Here is a 22,086-nt window from a genome sequence, read left to right as displayed (position 1 = left end):
CATTGATCCAAATGATGCCGAATTACAAAGATCTCAAGCCAACGGAAGTCATTGGAAGAATTGTTGCTCATGAGATGTCACTCAAGGATAAGGAAGAGCTTCACAACAAGTCAAGTGGTGCTTACAAAGCCTCATGTGATGCTCCCACATCATCAAGTAAGAAACAAACCTTCAACGAAGAATTGAGCCTAATGGTGAAGAACTTCAACAAGTTTTACAAGAGTAGAATCAAGGAAAGAAGTTCCAAGTTAAGGTCCTACAATGACAAAAGATCTTCTAGTCATGAGCGTAATTGCTACAATTGTGGAAGACCCGGACACTATTCCAATGAGTGTACAGCTCCCTACAAAAGAAGAAAAGATTCTCCCAAAATAAGAAGTAGGAGAGAAGAATCACCACCAAGAGAGATAAGGAGTAGAGATGACTGTTATGAACAAAGAACATCACGGAGAAGCAAAGATTCGGATAGGAAGGACAAATATTCAAAGAGCTACACAAAACAAAGACATCAAGCTCATGTTGGTGAATGGGTATCCGGCTTCGACTCCGACAATCACTCAGAAAGAAGTTATCACTCCGACTCCGAATATACTCAAGATGAAGGTGTTGTCGGTCTAGCACTTGTGTCAACCAACTCCTACGGCATATTTGAGTCACCAAATGAAGGAATTGGAAGATGCTTCATGGCTAAAGGCCCAAAGGTATCACACCCCGAGTATGTTGATTTCAATAGTGATGAAGATGATTTGCTAGGTGATGATGATTTACTTGTTGACAACTCTAGTTATGAAAACTATGATGAACTTTCTATCAATCATGCTAATCAAGATAAAACGAATGACTATGATAAGGAGATTTAGCGCCTAACTAAAGAACTAAACACTCTTAAGTTAGCTCATGAAACTACCTTGGAAGATCATCAAGAACTTTTAAAGACTCATGAAAAGCTACACTTTGAAAAGCTCAACCTTGAGCAAGAGCATGAGTTCTTAAAGGCAACAATGATGATCTTCGCTAGAAAAGTTCTTCTTACATTGCCAAGCGTTTACTCTTGTCTACTTACATGCCACAAGTTAAATCTAGCAACAAGAACAAGAAAGATTCTTCCTCTAGTAGTAACAACAATCATGCTAAATCCAATGTTGTTGCTTCTAATAGTTCTCTTGATTCCACTAATTATTCTCTTAGCCAAGCCACACTTGAGCAAAAAATAGCTTATTGAAGGGAATTATAGAGAAAGGTGTTTACAAGAGTCTTGCCGGAAGTAAGCAATTTGGGAAACTGTACGCAAGCAAGGAAGACACCGGAAGAATCAAGGTGTTGGTTTTGAATGAAAGTTCAATGCCAATGGAGTTGACTGGGAAGAATATCAATACCCCAAGACAAAGTTTGTTCCTCAACAAGAGAAGTATGATCCTACTTCTTTCCAGGAACACAAGCTCAAGATGATCTTCCACCACAAGACCACAAGCTAAAAGGGAAGGACAAGCTTCAAGAGGAGATTGATGCATTTGAAGAAGCACCTAAGGCCTTGGTCAAGTGGGTTCCCAAGACTACATCAAGTTCCACTTTATCAAGTACGACTACAACTCCAAGGATTCCCATCAAGATGGTGTGGATCCCTAAGAAGAAGAACTAGAGAGTTCTTGAGGATGACTCCGCCAACATACTTCACTCATATCATTTTGGCAAGGACAAGTGCAAACAACTTCCACATCTTGCACTAGTTCAAGGAGTCACAAACCCTCTTGTTGGTAAGACAAGGGACAAGGTAAACTAATGCTTTCATGGACATCATCTCATGTGAACATCACTCTATGTCTATGGATATCCTTGTTTGTTCCTTGTGGGACTAACCCATGTAGGTATTGAAAGTGCAACTCACTCCAAAGGATTGCTTCAAATGATCTACATCAACATTGAGCATCTACATCTTCAACACCTACATGAAGTCATCATCGACAAAAACCAAGGTTAGTTCATCCCTCTTAGGGGGGATATCACATCTAGGGGGAGCTTTACTCTAATCAATTGAGCTAAAGCAACTCTAATGATGTGAGCACAACAATGCTTTATGTAAAAGTGGCAACCCCACTTGTGCTTAAATGATGAGTATGACCTATGATCAAATGTTCTCATTTGACTCCTAAGTCAATATACTCATATATAGATGACCTAGTCATCGCCAAATTGCTTGATAGATGCTAGAGTGATTGTGCTTGCTTTGTCACATATTTGATTTGTCAGTTTATTGTGTGAGCATGTTGGATGCATATTTTACTCATTCGAGGACATCCATTTGTTGCTTTGATTGTTTAGCTTTTTCTCTTCTGCCAAATGGATGGACAAGAATGCCTAAGAACTCCCTCTAGCTATCTATGCTTTTCTCGTCTCAAACTCTATTCATGCTACATCACAAAGTTTGATCAAGTCAGATTCGAACCACTCTGTGTGAGGAGCACTCGGAGTCCCTGATTTGTCATAGACTTAAACTTCCAAAACCTCTTTGTGCATTTCGGTATGACCGAGTCATCCATTTCGGTCACACCGAGATCACTAAGTTGATCTAGGTTTTCAATCTCGGTGCAACCGATTTGAACTTTTTGGTCACACCGAGTTGTTCCACTTGGTCACACCGACAGGGTCTGGATATATAAACCCATGAGTGAGATTTTGGAAATTTCTTCGAAACCTCTCAGCCCGCGCGTATCCTGCTTTGCCGCCTCGGGTCTCTGGATTGTCTTCTCACCGCCAGCGACCTCCCGCCACTGGTTTCCATCACAGCCAACGGAATTCTGCCCCTCCGTTGCTGCCGTAGCGAACTCCGCCGAACTAGGGTACGAGTTCGATCCTTTGTGCTATTCTTTTAACTCTGATTCGTGGCACATTGCTCTGCCATGATCATCACCACGTATGCAAACAATCCATCCACTTAAAACTTCCTTTAGATTTGATTGGATTTGAAAATTTAGGGTTAGGTCTCCGCCGGACTCATCTCGGACCGACCGAATTGTAGAAATCGGTCTCACCGATTTGGCTTAGGCCATAGCACATGCATTTTCTGTCTAACCGAAAACTGCAAACTGGTGTGACCGAGTTCGATTCTTTGTGAAACCCTAGCAGTCTCGGTGCCACCGAACTGTGACTCGGTCTGACTGAGTTCACTAGTTTAGGTTCCAAAAGCTGCTTCGGTATCACTGAGTTTACAAATCGGTAGCTCCAAAATGCTTTCTGTGAAGAACTAAAACTAAGTTTTTAAGTCATCTGTTTCGCAAAAACTCTGCACTTTGTGATGCTCATCCACTCTACCTCATATATATCTATTCACATGGTCTGTTGTCAATAAGTTTGCAGAGATGTCTAACTAGAGCGACAACTAGAACATGTCTGAAGAACAAGTGCAATTGAGTGAGGGCATTAGTCCCTCTAGCACTTCTGATGAGGGCAGCAGGAGCACACCAAGCAACTTGCCCAAAGCAGCCACCAGGTCAAGGAAGAACAAAACCTCAGGTTCCGAAGATGAGGACTATGTGGCTGTTGAGGAGGAAGTCAGCTCCAAGAAGAAGGTGCTGAAGAAGGAATATGGCACAGCTGCATCAACTAAGCTAGGCTTGCACAAGAAGGCCCCTGCCAAGAGGGTGCCAACCTTAAAGGTTAGAGCCTCAACTGCTGAAACCTCCAAGCCAACTGAAGAGGCTATTGGAGAAGGAAAGAAGAGGAAGGAAAGGGTCAAGAAGACCACTGCCAGAGTGCTTGATAGATCCTCCATTATGAGAGATCCAGAAGAAGATGAAGAGGAAGAGGATGCTGCTCCAGCTCCCAAGTCTCAGAAGCTCATGGGAGATGCTATCAAATCAGGGGCTACTCCATCAAAGCCCAAGTCTGCTCCCAAAGCTCAAGCTCAGAAACCCCCTAAGCCGAAGAGAAACACTAGAAGTATTCCTGCAACAGAGAAGAACAAGGCCTCAATGCCTCAAGCTGAAGAAGAGGAAGATGATTCACTTGTTTTGAGGAAGTTGAAGCCCAAAATTCCTGACCATAATGATGCTCATCCAGTCACTGAGGACATGCACATCAAGAAAGATTCAGGACCGAGATTTTGGAGACAGTCTGATCCTTATGCTGTAAGGAGAAGGACTACAGTTGATTACATGTTTCACACAAAGGAACAACAAGACTTCTATGAGACTATTTTGCTTGACAAGAAGCCCATTGAACGTGACATGAAATGGGTGGATGGGGAATACATCAAGGAGAATGAAGATCACTTCCCAGGAGTATATGACAGCTTCAAAGCATGTGGAGTAGATGAATTTGTTGGACAGAAGCTCACCAAATGGAATGATGAGCTGATCATGCAGTTCTACTCCACTGCCCACTTCTATCTAGATGGAAGGATAGTTTGGATGTCTGAAGGTACTAGGTACCAATCCACTGTTGAAGAGAATGGGCCAAGCTGATCAATGCCCCAGAAGAACATGACGATGGCTTGGATGTGTATGCCAAGAAAAAGAAAGACCACAACTCCATGGCAAACATGTACAAAGAGATTCCTGATGAAGCCTTGGAGACTCACAAGCTTGGATCAGTACATTTCTTGTTGTTTGGTATGCCTACTATTAACTGTATCTTAAGGCACACATTGCTACCCAAGTCAGGAGATCACAAGATGATCCGAGGACACTCCATCAACATGCTGCAAATCTTTGATGTCCCTCAGAAGTTCAAGGTTATGAGTTTGATTGTAGAAACAATCAAGAGGACAACTGCTGATCAGAAGAGAAGCTATGGGTATGCTCCACACATTCAGGAGCTCATCAACTCCAAGATGGGCACATGAACATATCTGTTGGATAAGGAGCATCTACCCTTACATCCTGATTTTGAAGACAACACTGTTGTGATGAATGAGGAGGAACCATCATCAGCTCAAGCACAAGAGAAGAGAGCCAAAGCAAAGACTGAGAAAGCTGCAAGGATGCCAAGTGCAGAAGAAGCATCTCAAGTTTTCCTTAAGTCAAAACAAGATCAATTGGGCTATCTGATTCAAGCTACACTGAGGATTCACTACAAAAAAGACAGATCCGTGACATTTTGGGCCGAACGAATTTTTTTTTCTGTCATACATATGACACTTCTATGATGATAATTGTGACAAAACCTGGTATCATCATAGATGTGGTGGGCTCCTACTTCTATGACAAAAAATCATGACAGAAAATGGGCTTTTCGTCCTAGGCAGGCCGGAGACGCAGCTGCATGACATTCTTTGGGCCGTCCATGACGGAAAAAACCGGGGTAGAAGGGAGGGAGAGGAAAATTTCAGGGAGTTCCCGGTTACGGTGGGAGATCAGGGGCCGAGCGATGCGCGTTTATCTCATACACGTACGCGCGTGTGTGCGAGGTGTTGGCTCTAACTGAACCCGAGCGAGGTGTTGGGCTCTAACTGAACCCGAGCGATTGCACTGCAGGCTACGCGTTACTGAACTCGAGCGATCGATCGATGGCTGTTAACTGAACCCGATCGAGTGATTCCTTCGCTACTGCTGCTAACTGAAGCCGATCGATGCTGCCTCTGGATGAACAGTGAGCGTTGCGGGGGGTTTGGATGAACAGTTCCTAGTGGGGGTGGATGAACAGGACCCCATGGTGTTGCCTCTGGATGAACAGGATCCCGATCGATCGAGCCGGTTGGGGCTGGATGAACAGGACCCCGTGGAGGGATGGATGAACAGGACCACCCCGTGGAGGGCTGGATGAACAGTAGAGGGTGGAGGGCAGGATGAACAGTAGCCCGTGGAGGGGTGGTTGAACAGGAGCCCGTGGAGAGGGCTGGTTGAACAGTAGCCGGTGGAGTAGCGCGCGGTGGAGGCTGGATGAACAGGAGCCCGTGGATGAACAATCGCAGGTGGAGGCTGGAGGGGGTCGATGGTGGATGAACAGTAGCTCGTGGAGGCTGGAGGGGGTCGATGGTGGAGATGAACAGTATCCCGTGGAGTCCCGTTTTGCGGTACACGCCACACCCCTCCCGATGAACAGGACCCCCATTTCGACCGTAGCGCTCCAACACAAGTCCGTTTCCTCCGTTTTGCGGTACGCCACACCCATCTCGATCAACAGGACCCCCGTTTCGACCGTAGGAGGTCCGTTTCCTCCATTTTGCGGTACGCCAGACCCCTCCCGATCAACAGGACCCCGTTCCGAACGTAGGAGGTCCGTTTCCTCCATTGTGCGGTACGCGAGGCCTCGTTTCCATCGCCTGTTCCGTCCAAGCCCTCCCGATGAACACGGCCACGCATTCCGTCCCGACCCAGCCGGTTGGCTCCCACACGTTCCGTTGCCTCCCGATGAACACGATGCATTCCGTTGCCTCCCCATGAACATGACGCATTCTGTTGCCTCCCCATGAACACGACGCATTCCGTTGCCTCCCCATGAACACGACGATGACGCTGTTTCTCCGTTCTGACCCAGCCATGTCAACGAGCCCTCGCCGTATGTATGCGCGAGTAGGCGTTCGAGACCCCGCCCGTATGTACACATATGTGGCTGTATTTTCTTTCTTGCACCCTGGCCGCCTCTACTACGACACATGCACGCCTCTACATCCACCAGTATATATGTACGTACACATTCGCGACTAGAATGACAATGCTACGTACGCTTCGACCAGGTGGGTCCCGACTGTCAGGCACTTCCTTGCGTGCAAAGATGTAGCTGGTGGGTCCTAGCAGTCAGGGGGGTGAAATATGGTGGCCCGTCCGATGGGTCCCTGCTGTCAGGTGGAGGAATAATTATTTTGCACGTAATAAGGAGGCACTTCCTTGCTGCGGCCGTGGACCCAGCTGTCAGCCTCTCCACGTACAGTCCACGTCTGATGGAAGCCATTCCTTGACCATGTTGACCACGCCGCGCCGAGAGCACCAAGGCGGTGGACGACGGCGAGGCCTAGGAAGGGGACAACGGGGAGCCGGGGAAGACGCGGCAGTGGATGCCCACGCGTAGAGGAGTACGAGGGCACTGGTTCGCTGCGGTGTGAGGCTGCCGTCACCGCAGAGTAACAGGGGGTGTGGGTGAGTAGAGGGATGGCCTGGCTAGCAGTGGGAGTAGTAGGGTGCGGTGAGGCCTCCGCCGCATCGCAGCCGACCACGGGAGGCAGGAGCACGAGGCACGACCGGCGCTGGTTTGGGCGGCTGGAGCAAGAAGGCCAGAGGTTGAAGAAGCACTACGGCCGTTGGATGGACATCATACGGTCACTGGAGCTAGAATCGTGCATATTGACTAAGTTGACAAAGCCCTCCGTCCCCGTCAACTTAGTAGGCCCACAAGTCAGCTTGTCACTATACTGGGTCCCAGCTAACAGGGGGAGTGTTCATTTTTTTTGTGCGTAATAAGGAGGCACTTCCTTGCGTGCGAAGATATAGCTGGTGGGTCCGAGCTGTCAGCGGCGGTAACATTTTTTTGCGTAATACAGAGGCCCTTTCGGTGGGTCCCTGATGTCAGGTGGAGGAATCATTACTTTGCGCGTAATAAGGAGGCATTTCCTTGCGTGCGGCCGTGGACCCAGCTGTCGGCCTCTCCACATACAGTCCACTTCAGATGCATGTCGGTCGTTGACCATGTTGACCAGGCCGCGCCGAGAGCACCAGGGCGGTGGACGACGGCGAGGCCTAGGAAGGGAACGACACGTAGGCAGGGAAGACTCGGCAGTTGTTTCCCACGCGGAGGGGAGTACGACTGGACGAGGGTTTACTGGTTCGTCTGCCGTCGCCGGAGAATAACAGCAGGTGTGGGTGAGTAGAGGGATGTCTAGGCTAGTGATGGGAGTACAGTGGGGCGGTGAGGCCTGCGCGGCAGCACAGCCGACCGCAGGGAGGAGGGATCAGGCTGTCCCGCCGGCACTTGTTTGAGCGGTTGGAGCAGGAAGAGCAGAGATTGAAGAAGCATGACGGCCGTTGGATGGACATCCAACAGTCACTGCTTGTGCGTCAACCTTTTTTAGGAAAGCCTCAAATCCGTGGAAAACAGCATACAGCCCATCTGCCATTATTTCTAATAATTTAGAGCCCATTTGCTAATTCTTAAGGTTTTTTTGGAGCCCATATTCTTTTGTTAGCATTACAGCCCAAATTGTGGCCACGGTTAAAAAATTATACGAAATTTTGCATATTTCGGTGCGGTCCGAACTGTTTTTAATCCCGAAATTTCGACTCACATTCAAACTGATTTTAAAAATAAATGTATATCAATATAAAATCCAACAAATTCTCCCCGCATAGAAATTAATGTAATTTAAAATCTTGAAATGAAAAAAAGATATTTGAAACTAATTGCCAGTTTGATGTGTTTTAAAAATGTACAGCCCATTTATCATTACTGATGGGCCATTTTCTCGGCCAGCCGAATGAAAGCTCTCCTCGTCTTGAAAGATTTGCAGCCCAACAGGCCTGGCAAAGCGACTTACTTGGCAAATCACAAAAAAACTGGGTTGTGGCCGTGGACCCAGCTGTCAGCCTCTCCACGTACAGTACTCTTCCGATGGAAGTCGTTCCTTGACCACGTTGACCATGCCGCGCGGAGAGCACCACGGCGGTGGACGATGGCGAGGCCTAGGAAGGGGACGACACGGAGCCGGGGAAGATGCGGCAGTGGAAGCCCGCGCGGAGAGGAGTACGAGGGTTCACTGTTTCGGCTGTGGTGTGAGGCTGCCATCGCTGGAGGGCTTGGCCAGCGGTGGGAATAGTAGGGGCGGTGAGGCCTCCGCGGCAGCACAACTGGCCACGGGAGGCAGGAGCATGCGGCACGACCGGCGCTGCTTTGGGCGGCTAGAGTAAGAAGACCAGAGGTTGAAGAAGCACTACGGCCGTTGGATGGACATCATACGGTCAATGGAGCTAGAATCGTTCATATTGACTAAGTTGATAAAGCCCTCTGTCCCCGTCAACTTTGTTGGCCCACAAGTCATCCTCCCATTATGGTGGGTCCTAGCTAGCAGGGGGGTATTCATTTTTTTGTGCGTAATAAGGAGGCACTTCCTTGCGTGTGAAGATATAGCTGGTGGGTCCGACATGTTAGCAGGGGGAACGTTTTTTTCGTGAAATACAGAGGCCCTTCCGGTGGGTCCCAGCTGTCAGGTGGATGAATCATTATTTTGCATGTACAGTCCACGACTGATGGATGTCGTTCGTTGACCAAGCTGACCAAGCCGCGCTGAGAGCACCATGGCGGTGGATGACGGCGAGGCCTAGGAAGGGAACGGCACGGAGCCGGGGAAGACTCGGCAATGGTTGCCCACGCGGTGGGGAGTACGAGGGTTTACTGGTCCGGCTGCCGTCGCCGGAAAATAACAGGAGGTGTGGGTGAGTAGAGGAATGGCCTGGCCAGCAATGAAGTAGGGTGGGGCGGTGCGGCCTGTGCGGCAGCACAGCCGGCCACGGGAGGTGGGAGCAGGCAGTCCCACCGGAGCTGGTTTGGGCGGCTGGAGCAAGAAGATCAGATATTGAAGAAGCAGCACGGCCGTTGGATTAACATCCAATGGTCATTGCTGCTAGAATCGTTTGTGGACTAAGTTGACAAAGCCAAAGTACAGGTCAACCTAGTAGACCCACAAGTCAGCCTCCAAATCCGTCCCAAACAGCATACAACCCGAAATTTCTAGCCAGATTCAAATTAATTTTAGATCTAAATATACCTTAATTTAAATTCAATGAAATTTTACCCGCACAAAAACAATGAAATTTAAAATATAAAAATCCGAAAGAAAACAGTATTTTGGAACTAATTGTCTGTTTGTTGTATTTTTTCATTTTACAGCCCATTTATTATTACTTATAGCCCATCTCTTATTACTTATAGCCCATTTTCTGGGCAAAATGCATCCCTCCTCGTCTTGAAAGATTTCCAGACCAGTAGGGCGTAGAAAAGCAAGTAGGCCTACGTTGGTTATTCTGCAAAAAACAAAATAGCTGGCTAGCAATTTTCAGAAAGGAAAAAAACAAACTGGGCTGGTCATGTGCTAAACATATGAAATAAAAGTCTGGGCTAGACGGGCCACGGGTCCCGCACAACCCAGTTGATACCCTTCTCCGCCCTGAAAAACAAAATTACTGCGCGCGCTGCTGGGTCCCTACTGTCATCCTCACCATGTACAGTCATCTCCTTATTCCTCTCGGTTGTTGACCATGTTGACAACACCGGAGGGCGGCGCCGCGGTGAGAGAACCAAGGCGGAGGACGATGGTGAGGCCTCGGATGGGAACAAATAGGAGCCGGGGCAGATCACAGCCAGCCGTGGGAGCCGGGAGCAGGCGGTCCCGCCGGCGCTGGTTTGGCTTTGGCGGCTCGAGGAAGAAGAGACTGAAGAAACGCGATAGACGTTGAATGTCAATCCAATGGTCAAGGTTGGCACAATCGTTTGTTGACTAAGCGGACACCAAGTAGCATACTTTTTTATATATAGGAAGAAAACTGCAAGGAAAATGCGTTCGTCTTCCGCCCTCCTCACAGGGAATGTTCGCCACATAAGTGACTAGCACCCTTGGTTTTCAACCGAGAGGTCTTGGGTTCGAGTCCCAGGAACTCTCAATTTTGTCCTCCTTCCTTCCTCGCAAAAAAGGGAAAGAAAATCAAAGACTTGGGAAGGTGTATAGAACAAGCTAGTGTACCAGTAATGAGACGTTGCCGAGTTTTAGAAAAAAGAAAGACGTGCTCCTGTAGCTGGTTCGAATCCAAACCTAGACTATGACTATATATGGTGCTATGCTACTCTACAAGTAATGAAACTGACATATCCAACGTTCGCTTCTCCTCTTCTCTACTTACTCTGTCTAGCATCAGAAGCTCTGACCGCAGCAACCATGTCCGCTGGCTGCTCGTCCACTTGCTCTTCAGTAGGCAACAACCAGATATGCTCCAAGTCGCAACCTGTACCATCGCTTGTGGGTCTCATCACACCCTCGCCGGCACGTGCACCGCAGCCGATTGCTCATCGCAACCCGCTGCCATTGGTGTGGTGCCACTGCTGCAAATCATGCAGAGTCATCTGTCGCGTCTCAACCACAATCCGCAACCCTGGCCGACTCTTCTACAAATGCCCGAACCATGGGGTAATAATATGTTTAAGTGTTGTTCTGCTGCTTTCAGTTGCTGATTTTTTTAATAGTTTGGTTGATCTACCAATTTGATTCGTGCAAAAAAGGGAAGATTCGTGTGATTTGTATTTCTGGTAAGTTGCTGATGTGGGGGAATGCAACTACGCTGATTATTTGGTTAGCCGAGGAATCCCAATACCAACAGGTTGGGGTGTTGGACAAGTAACTTAAGGAATGACAGAAGAGGAAGATGCAGAGCAGAAGCTTAAAGATGCAGTTTCTCTGATCATGGCCAAGCAACAACTGCTGAATGGCCTTGACAGCAATGAGGAGATGAAAGAGCTTGTGAAGATAATGGGCAAAATTGATGTGCTCTCTAGGATGATTGTCTCTTCATTTGCAGTGTATGTAGCACTCGTGATGTATTCAGTGGCTACGACATGAGCACTTTGCTGAAACTAGTAATGAATGAAACCTGTGTAGCAGGCTTGGCGTAGTGTTGTGAACATCTAATGATTTCTATCAACGGAAATCAGGGGGTATCCCCTTTTGCTCATATAAATAAATAAATAGCAGAGGCCCTGTCGGGTCAGCTTTGTTCTCATTTGAAGACGTCGAGCAAATTCTAGTCCAACAACAAACTATGTCATCAAATTCAAGTTTCACAGCCAAATATGAGTACAACTAAACAACAATGTCATCATGTTTTAGTTGTCATACAATCACCAAACACAAATCAACATACATAACAAGTGATGTTCTCACAGCAAAATACTAAACAACATGTTCATCAGGTTTCAGTTGTCATAGCAAACACAATTTCACATAGTAGATAAAAAAACGACAAAAGCAATGTAATCATCATCCGCAACAGCAGCGTCAACATCTTCGCCATGTGTATCAGTCTGAATCGTAATTCCCCATGATGTCATCTTCTTCTTCATCCTCAATGTCCTCGAATGTTGGCTTCTTCTTGATCAACTCTTGTATGTCCACAACACGACAGGCAATCTTTTCGCCGGCGTCATTGACGTGATGGTTCTCAAAGATATTACGAACATCTGTGTTATCTTGTACATCAGGAGCAGTGTAAGCATCATCTTGTTGTGCAACTTCATTAAATGAATTCCTCTGCTCAAACCTTTGCAATATTCTCTAGTCATCGCTACATGCAAATGTGTCTTCCAAGAAAAATATCTGTGTTGCTTGATTTGCCAAAATAAAAGGCTCGTTGGTCTGGTACGCCGCCTTGACATTGATGGATTTGAAATAATCATCAGCTCTGGGTTTTGCGATCCTGGAAAACAGGTTATACCAACGACAGCACAACAGAACCACACACCGATGATCCTTGAAACTTGAGATATACTACAACTGAATAATGTCTGTTATGTTAGCATACATTTCTGTTGTCTCTTTGTCATAAGTATCCGTGCTCATGATGGCACTGTTTTGTGTCTTCCTGCCTTTGTCTCGTGTAAGGGTGTTGTAGCGCACATCTCCAACAATGCAAGATTCATAATGTCTTACCCGAGTATCAGGACCCATTGCTAGTGAGTAAAGGGCATCATCAACTGCCTGCCTGTCGGGTGGTAGGTGCGACATATGCCAACGGGTGGCTTATCATTGTGGGAGCCAGTAAGACGTCGCCGGTGCCTGGAAACGGGATGAGGCGAAGACATGCACGCCGGCGAATCTTACCCAGCTTCAGGGCTCTCCGTGGAGATAACACCCTACTGCTGCTCTGCGGGGTCTCCGCATGGTCACTAGATGAACAAGTAGCTACACGGTGCTCCTTGAGCTGTTTGGCGAGAGGAGGAAGAAGGGCACGGCTTGCTCTCTTCTCCTCCCTATGTGGTGTCTGAGACTAGCAGGGATTGATCTCTCTTTGCATGGATGCCCCGAGGGGTTTATATAGGCCTACCCCCGGGGGTACAATGGTAATCCGGCTGGGCGCGGGGCCCAGCCGTCTGTGTCTACGCTCTCCGGCTTATGCGCCGGCTGCTGGGGCCCGCCGGCTAGTGGGTCCCGCCGGCTGCCGGCTCCTTGGTCGACAGACAGGCCCCACTGTCAGGGCCTTGTCGGCGGCTAGTTACTGTTGCTCAATCTTGGTGGCGAGGGCTTCGCCGAAGTGGGTGTGGCTACAGTGCCGCCACCCGGTGGGCGATCACTGTAGCCCCACCGCGTCTTGTCTCCTTAATGGGGCGTCTTCTTCGAGGGAGGTGGCAAGCCGGCTGTGGGGAGCCGGCTCTATCTTGGGCCAACTGGGGGAGGTCTGGCCGCCTTTGGGTGTCTCTCTGCCCGAAGGGGCCCACCGCCCGTGGGCCGTACTGGTAGCCCGTCGTGGATGACATCAGGGTCAACGTGGCAACAATGCTGCGCCGGACGGGTCATGGCCACCCGTACGGCGCACTGTGCCAGGCGTGCTCCGGGATTCGGGGGTGGCAGACTTCACTGTAGCCATGCCCCGTCACATCGCCGTTATGTGGATGCAGACTTCGAGGGTACGATCTCGACCGCTTTATGGGAGCCGGCTTCTTGGAGTCGGCCTTCTCGCGACCGGCTTCTCGGAGCCGGCCCTCCCGCGGCTTTTCTTCATGAGGGCTGAAGTCAGGCCGCCTTCCGATAGCCGGCCTGGAGACAGCCGGCAAGGGGTAGGCGGCCCTGTGTTTTGGATTCTTGAGGGCCGAATCGGCTCGTAATTTTTTCAGAAGGGCCAGGGGGAGCCGGCTAGGCTACCCATAGTTATTTACTCCGACAGTAGTCCCCGAAGCTGATCGAGCTTCGAGGCTGACAAAGGGATGAGAAGCTAGGTCAGCTTCCTATCCCAAGGGGTCGGCTTTGCTCGTGCACGCAGTCTTCGGAAAAGCTCTGTTTCTCGTAGGCAGGAACGCGGGCCACGTGGCGAGGAAATCCTGCCAACGCACGTGCGCGATGGGACGCCGCCGCAGGCCCGGGCCCGCCACTCGCAGGCCTCGGTCCGAGCACGGATCTTCTGCGGCCCACATGGACCACTCGCCTTCCCGCGGCGGTTTTATTCTGCCATCAAGGCACAATAATCGCGGGACGTGGGGGAGTGGGCGCAGTTGATCCCCACGTTCCCCCACGCCGCGCCTCCTCGGCTCCGCCGCGCGGTCTATAAGTAGTAGGAGGAGGGGGAGCGGCAGAGGCTCGCGCGCTCTCCCTCCCTCCGCCCCTTCTCGCCCTCCTTCTTCTTCTCTTCACCACAGCAACTCTTTGCCGTGCCGTTCCGCCGTCGCTTCGTCTTGCTTCCCGCCGCAGCAATCCCATGGCGCTGTCAAGCTCGTGGGATGGCTCCAACGTCCACGAGGACCACGTCGAGTTCCTCCGCCGGACGTGGCATCTGCCCGGCGAGAACCTTGTGCGGGTTCGTCAAGCACCGGCGAGGGAGATTTCGCCGGCACCGGAGGAGGGCGAGCGGGTGATCTTCCGCTCGCACTGCCTGCGCAGCTTCGGCCTCCCGGCGAGCGGATTCCTTCGAGCCTTCCTCGAGTTCTACCACCTCCAGCCGCATCACCTCACGCCCAACGCGGTGATGCTGCTGTCGGCCTTCGTCACCCTGTGCGAGGGTTTTCTTGGAGTTCTCCCCACGCTCGAGCTCTGGGGGGAGTTCTTCCAAAGCAAGCTCGGCACCGTTGTCGCGGGCGTGCCCGCCCCCTGCGGAGCCTTCATTGCCATGAGGCGGGCGAGCGAGAACAATCCGTTCCCGTCCATTCCGCTGATCCAGTCGGTGAAGCTTTGGCAGAAGTCTTATTTCTATGTGAAGAACGTCGCCCAGCAAGGCGACTACGTCAACCTGCCGGCTTACGTAGCTGGCCCGCCGGCTGGGAGGCAACCTTCGTGGAGCTACCGGGCCAGGTCGCTGTCTCAGGCCGGGAACGCAGCCGTCTCCCGGGTTCGGGTGATGATCCAGTCGGAGGGCCTGACCGGAGCCGACTTGGTGGCCGCCTTCGTGGAGCGCCGGGTTCTTCTGCTCCAAGGCCGGCCACACATGATCTGCCAAATGAGCGGCCACTTCGACCCGTGCCGGCTGAGCACCAGGGAGATGCCTCACACAGAGGTGTCTTACATGGTGAATTATATATCCAACTGCAAGCTCGCCGAGGATTGGCGATACGGCAAGGAGCCGTATTCCCGCGCCAACCCTCCGCCTGCCGTAAGTTCTTTCTTCTTTTCTTCCTTTTTTGTAGCCGGCATCATGATAGCCGACTCTTGATCAATTGGTTTGCCTTTTGCAGAACCCTCTTCTCCCGCCGACAGCCGGGGCCGCGGGGGTAGAGCGCCAGCTCCTCCCCGACCGCACGGTGGACGACGCCGATGATCCGGACCTGGGAGCGGCCGCCATGGAAGACGCCATCGTGGGGGAAGGCGACGAGGCCGGAGGCGCGGGACTCAGGGCCAGCTTCGAGGACTGGCCGGATGACGACGAGGTCGAAGTCGCCCCGCACCGCCAGCCGGCTTCCGATCATCAAGGCGCGGGCTCGTCTGCCGTGCCGGCTGCCCGTGGCGGCGCGCAGAAGCGCCGGGCCGCGTCGACCTTCTTCGGCAGCCGGCCGAAAAAATCCAAGGCCTCCATGGCGGCGACCAAGCGGGATGAGGCGGCCGCGAAGGCGGCCTGCTTCCGCAAGGCGGTGAAGCAGCCGCAGGCGATCTCTGCGTAAGTCGTCGAATGTCTTGCGTATATATTTTTTGTCTTATTCGTCCGAAACTATTCTAAACCTTTCTTTTCTTGCCGGACAGGGCGCCGCTTTCTCTCGAGCGAGGTCCTGGCGGCTCCGTAGTCGGGCCGACTGGAGGGTCCTCAAGCTCCCGCCGCGTGGATCCCCGCACCGACCTTAAGGAGGCCATGGAGCGGAATGCGCGAGAGGCGCTGGAGGAGCGGGAGGCGGTGGAGCGAAGGACCGCCCAGGCGACGAAGGAGCAGGCCGACGCGGCGGCCAAGGCCCGGGCGAAGGCGGCAGCCGCGGAGACGGAGGCGGAGGCCTCGCACAACCGGCCTCCGCTGCTCATTGTTCCCCTCCGCGCCGTGGCCCCCGACGTTCCCGTGCCCCCGTCGGAGGAGTTCGACCAAGGCTTGCCGGTGATGGAGAGGCGGGAGGACCCCGTGATCTTCATGGAGGGGGCGTCGCAGACGGCGCCGACTGGAGCGGGCCAAAGCGGCCAATCAGCTGCGGCGCCAGAGCAGCCGTCCAGGGGCGAGCCGGCGGCAGGGGCCGGCCTCGAGGTGCAGCCGGCATTGCGCCGGCGCGCAGGGGTGGCGCCTCCGCGCCGGAACCGCACCGAGCAGCGGGCGCCAACCAGACGGCGGAGGCCCTGGAGGCGGCCAGCGTCAGCACGTCCGAGTGGACTCCTAGCGGGAGGACGGGCGAGCTGAATGCGGCGGCCCAGGAGGTCCGGAACCGGCTTCAAGCTCAGGCCGCCTCGCTGCAGCGATATACTCAAGAGTTTCTCTCAACGCGGGCCGTCATCCGGGTGAGTCTTATGTCCTTGGTTATTTTGCTCTTTCGATTTCTTCCGTGGGGGCGTGTCAGCGCACCCACTCGGTGTAGTCCCCGAGTTCCAAGCCGGCTGCTACGCAGGCGGCTTGGAACTTACTAGGTTCTGACAACTTAACTTATCCTTGCCTCCTGTATAATCTTCCAGGAGTATCATAACCTTCGCGCAGCCGCCTTCAACTCCCAGGCTCAGGAGCTGGGCCAGAGAACTGAGGACCTGACCAGCAGCCGGAGTGTGTGTTTGTCTCGTTCATCTCCTATGGGGGCGCGTCAGCGCACCCACTGGGTGTAGTCCCCGAGATTCGGGCCGACTGCTGAGCAGCCGGGTCGGATCTTCCTTGATGACTTCCCCTTATTAATTTTTCCTTTGTCTTCATGCTTGCAGGAGCCAATGCCGACTTGAGGGAGCAGCTCAGCGAGGCCCAGGCCGCCCTTCGCGCCAAGGAAGCCGAGTACATCGCCTTGGTCCTAGAGCATGACCGCCTGCTCAAGAAGTTGGCCGACCAGGAGGAGAGCCACAAGGCGGCCCTGAAGAAGGCGCAGGACGACGAGGACGCCCTGAAGGCCGAGTTCGAGACCGAAGCGGCGGGCTGGGCTGAAGCGAAGCAGGCGCTGAGCGAGGGCTTCAGCCGTATCGAGGATCTGATCGATGGTAAGCCGCCTTCTTCACTCCCTGCTTGCCCTTTGATCCCTGATTTGTGTTCTGACTTGTGCTGCTTTTTGTTCTCTGTGCAGACTACTTTCCCGGCTACTCCGTCTTCGCCACCCAATCCATTGAGGCCCATCGCGAGGTACGCCGGTAGGCGGGGGCTGAAATCGCGCCGGACACGAGCCGGACGCTTGAGGAGCAGCTCTTGGCGGTCCAAGCCCGGCTGCAGCCGGCTCAGCGTATGCTCCGCCGCCTCCAGCGTGCCGGGGCGCAGATGTTGGCCGCCCTATGGCCAAGCGAGACGATTCCCCGCACCCCGAGTCGGACTGCCGACTGGCTGGAGGTGGCGGTTGGCCGCTTCGAGGCCTGGAAGGCGTCGGCAGCCCGGCTTGGAGCTGGGCGGGTGCTGGAGTTCATCCGAGCCAGGTATCCGGGGCTGAACCTGGACCAGCTGCGCTCCTGGCGGCTGGAGGCCGACGAAGAGTTGGAGGAGGTGCGGCCGGCTATCGCTCAACGCGCTTCGACGATCGCCGAGTGTACTGACATCAGCGTCTTCGCTCCTGAGATCAATGACGACGACGTTGCCCAGCCGGAGGAGTGGTTCGGGCTGGACCCGGCAGCGGGTGAAGACTCGGCAGAGGAGATCGCCTCCAGTGATGAAGGCGAAGACGACGAAGGAGAGGACGGCGAAGACGTTGAGCCAACTGGTGAAGCAGGCAACCAACCTCAGCCTGATCGTGCCTCCGGCAACAAGGCGCATGCTAGCGTGCCCTCTGCGGGAGGCGGTGATCATGCCGAGGTTCGCCAGCCGGCCACTCCTCCAACCGGCACTGCCGTCTCCACCGACCTGCCCGACTCGCCAGTCGCTCCCTTGGCTTAGTCTGTCGTCCTTGTTTTTTCCTGCTTGTTGCCTTTTGAACAACTTTATTAAACTTGCGTAGTTCCACCCACTGGGGGTGTATTCGAACTATGTTGAATGCTGGCCTTTTGAAGGTCTTTTATGTAAATATTATTGCGTGTTTAGTTTCCATTCATGTATGCTTTTTATCCTTAGGCTGTTTCCTTTGCCGCCTTCCCCTTCTGGGAAGGCAAGTACTCGAGCTTTCTTAGATTGGAGCGAGGTGAATGGAAGCCGGCCGACCGGCTACTCTGGTAGCCGGTCGGCGGTGGGAGAAAAACCGGCTTTTGTTATATTAGTCCGTTAGTCCCTAGCCGTTTTTCGTGTGGGCACCCGTTCCTGCCCTTAACTCTTGCCAGCCGGACAGCCAGTTCTTCGAACTGCGACTTTTGGCAAGAGAAGGCTTGGGAGCCGACACACTACTTGTCTGACTGCGGGTAGGACTTCTAATATAACTCCAGGCGGCCAGTCCCCGGGCCGACTAGTCGAACCCAGTGCCGGACGGAAAAAAGTGAATGCAATGGCAAGGCCATAAGCATGATACTTTTCATTCATAGACAAAAGATGGCAGTCCCCGAGCTCTCCTCGGGGGGCCTATTGTCTCGTACTTAGTACAAAAGTTAGCGTGATACATACTGCATTTCAACTGTAAAACCTTCAGAGGAGGTTGGCGTTCCATGGTCGTTCCGACTCCTTGCTGGAGTCGTCTCTCTTTCGTGCCTTCGGCTTCTGCGCGTCGATCAGGTAGTAGGAGTCATTGCCTAAGGCTCTGCTGATGACGAAGGGGCCCTCCCAAGGGGCCGAGAGCTTGTGCTGGCCGGCTGTTCGCTGGATCAGCCGGAGCACAAGATCGCCCTCTTGGAAGGATCTTGGCTTGACCTTCCAGCTGTGGTAGCGGTGCAGGCCCTGCTGATAGATGGCGGACCGGCTGAGGGCTAACAGCCGGCCTTCTTCCAGCAGGTCGACGCCGTCTTCTCGTGCTTCCTTGGCCTCGGCTTCCATGTACATGGTTACCCGAGGCGAGTCGAACTCGGTGTCAGTTGGGATGACCGCCTCGGCACCATATACGAGGAAGAAAGGAGTGAAGCCGGTTGACTTGTTTGGTGTAGTGCGCAGACTCCAGAGGACAGCCGGTAGCTCATCGAGCCAACAGCCGGCTGAACGCACCAGTGGTACGATCAGTCGGGGCTTGATGCCGGAAAGGATGAGGCCGTTGGCTCGGTCGACCTGGCCGTTTGACTGCGGGTGGGCGACGGACGCTAGGTCCAACCGGATGCCTTGCGTCGCGCAGAAACGTGCCAAGGCTCCCTTGGCGAAATTCGTGCCATTGTCGGTGATGATGCTGTGTGGCACGCCGTACCGAGTTGTTATATCTGCGATAAATGTCACGGCAGTCGGCCCATTCAGCTTCTTGATCGGCTTTGCCTCAATCCATTTGGTGAATTTGTCCACGGCGACAAGCAAATGTGTCATGCCACTGGGCGCCGTCTTGAATGGGCCCACCATGTCCAGTCCCCAAACCGCGAAGGGCCAAGTGAGGGGAATGGTCTTGAGTGCTGAAGCCGGCATGTGTTGCTTGGAGCTGAAGAGTTGGCACACTTTGCAATGTTTAACTAACTCCTTGGCGTCATCCAAAGCAGTCGGCAAAAGAAACCATGGCGGAAGGCTTTGGCGACGAGTGATCTTGAGGCCGCATGGTGGCCGCATTCTCCTTGGTAGATGTCTCTGAGGATTGCAATGCCCTTCTCTTGCTCGACGCATCGCTGGAGGACTCCAGTGACACTGCGCTTGACGAGTTCTCTGTTGACGATTGTGTATGCTCCGGCTCGGCGTTGGACTTGTCTTGCCTCTACTTCGTCAGCCGGCAGATCTTGGTTTATTAGGAAGTTGAGGATGGATTGAGCCCATGATGGAGCTGCGACTTCTTCTATTGCCAAAACGGCTACTGCGACCAGGGTGGGCGGGCTGGGCGGTGAAATGCTGGAGTCAGCCGCCGCCTGTTGTGTTGGTGTAGTCTCCGGGCCGACTACCGCAGTCCCCGAGCCGGGTGAGGCAGTCCCCGGGTCAGGCATAACTACGGAAGTCCCCGAGCCGCCTGCTGATACCCCCTGGCCGACTATCAAAGTCCCCAGGTCACCTGCTTGGTTCTTCGAGCCGGCTGCGTCGGGGTCAGGCGGCACGAAGATGGAATCGGACTCTGGAGATGGCTTGATAGACGGCTTGAGGAGGCGTTGTAGAGAGACACCGGTTGGTATTGCTTGCCGAGTGGAGCCTATTCGAGCTAGGGCATCAGCTGGCTCGTTGTCGGCTCGTGGTACGTGGAGGAACTCGCATCCTTCAAAATACCCACTAATCTGCTGAACGAGGAAGCGGTAGCTTGCCATATTTGCGTCCTTGGCATCCCAGTCGCCGGATGATTGCTGGACCACCAAGTCCGAGTCGCCATAACATAGGATCCGGCGAATGCCGAGTTCTTTGGCAAGCCGGAGCCCGTGTATGAGCGCCTCGTACTCGGCCACGTTGTTGGAGGCGGCAAAGTGAATTTGCAGCGTGTATCTGAGCTTGTCGCCTTTGGGAGAGGTGAGGATGACGCCGGCTCCCAAGCCGGTGCGCATCTTGGACCCATCGAAGTGCATGCGCCAATGAGTGGAGTCGGGAGCCGGCGGTAGGTACTGGGTCTCGGCCTAGTCGACGAGGAAGTCGGCCAATGCTTGGGACTTGATGGTGGTGCGAGGCTGGTAGAAGATCGTATAGGGGTCCAGCTCGATGGCCCATTTCGCCACCCGGCCGGATGCATCCCGGCTGCCTATGATCTCGGCCAGCGGGGCGGTGCATACAACCGTGATGGGATGCTCTTGGAAGTAGGGCTTCAGCTTCTTGGCAGCGAAGTACATGCCGTAGCACATCTTCTGGTAGTGCGGGTAGTTCTGCTTCGAGGTAGACAGCACCTCACTCAAATAGTACACCGGCCTCTGGACCGGCTGGGCTCGGCCTTCTTTTGGGCGTTGGACTACGATGACGGTGCTGACCACCCGGCTGGTTGCGGCAATGTAGAGGAGCATGGGCTCTTTCTCAGTCGGCGCCGCCAGGACATGCGGCGTGGCCAGCATCTTCTTCAGCTCGTGAAAAGCTTGATCGGCTTGGTCATTCCACTCGAAGTGGTTGGTCTTCTTCATGAGGCGGTAGAGGGGAAGAGCTTTCTCTCCGAGCCGGCTGATGAAGCGGTTCAGGGAGGCCAAGCATCCGGTAAACTTCTGGACGTCTCGAAGTTTGGTGGGAATCGCCATTCTCTCAATGGCCTTGATCTCTACTGGGTTGCATTCGATGCCGCGTTCGGAGACCAGGAAGCCTAGGAGCTGGCCGGCTGGCACTCCGAACACGCATTTCTCGGGGTTAAGCTTGATTTGAAACCGGCGTAGGTTCTCAAATGTTTCCTTGAGGTCTTCCAGCAAGGTGCCGCGCTTCTCCGTCTTCACCACAATGTCGTCTACGTAGACGTGGGCATTTCTGCCGAGTTGCTTGAGGAGGCACTTCTGCATGCAACGCTAAAAAGTGGCACCGGCATTTCTCAAGCCGAATGTCATAGTCAGGTAGCAGAAGGCTCCGAACGGCGTGATGAAGGTGGTCTTCAGGCGGTCTGCCGGATCTAACTTTATCTGGTGATACCCTGAGTAAGCATCCAAGAAACTCAACAGCTCGCATCCGGCCGTGGAGTCTATCACTTGGTCAATCCTTGGCAGGGCAAAGGGATCTTTGGGGTAGGCCTTGTTGAGGCTCGTGTAGTCTATACACATGCGCCACTTGTTGTTCTTCTTTAGCACGAGGACCAGGTTGGCGAGCCACTCTGGAAAGAAAACTTCCATAATGAAGCCGGCTGCCAGAAGCCGGGCTATCTCCTCTCCCACAATCCTACGTTTCTCCTCCGACAGTCGGC

General features: G+C 53.0%; 1 protein-coding gene across 1 annotated transcript; it reads left to right on the top strand.

Annotated features, from left to right (window-relative positions):
• The first annotated feature begins 14,378 nt into the window (after positions 1-14,378).
• LOC147984640 (uncharacterized) lies at positions 14,379-15,326 on the top strand. The gene has a single exon (XM_087541193.1). The coding sequence runs from the start codon at positions 14,379-14,381 to the stop codon at positions 15,324-15,326; it is 948 nt and encodes a 315-aa protein (XP_087397319.1).
• Positions 15,327-22,086: the final 6,760 nt, after the last annotated feature.

This window comes from Triticum urartu, chromosome 2A (assembly GCF_056163025.1).
Source record: "Triticum urartu cultivar PI428250 chromosome 2A, HENAU_Tu73, whole genome shotgun sequence".
Classification (NCBI taxonomy): Eukaryota; Viridiplantae; Streptophyta; class Magnoliopsida; order Poales; family Poaceae; genus Triticum; species Triticum urartu.
The sequence above is the reverse complement of the archived record's forward strand: the minus strand, read 5'-3'. Positions and strand labels throughout refer to the sequence as shown.

Bases quoted from the DNA above. Each gene is read 5' to 3' on its own strand.
- LOC147984640 (XM_087541193.1), top strand. From the start codon at position 14,379: ATGGCGCTGTCAAGCTCGTGGGATGGCTCCAACGTCCACGAGGACCAC.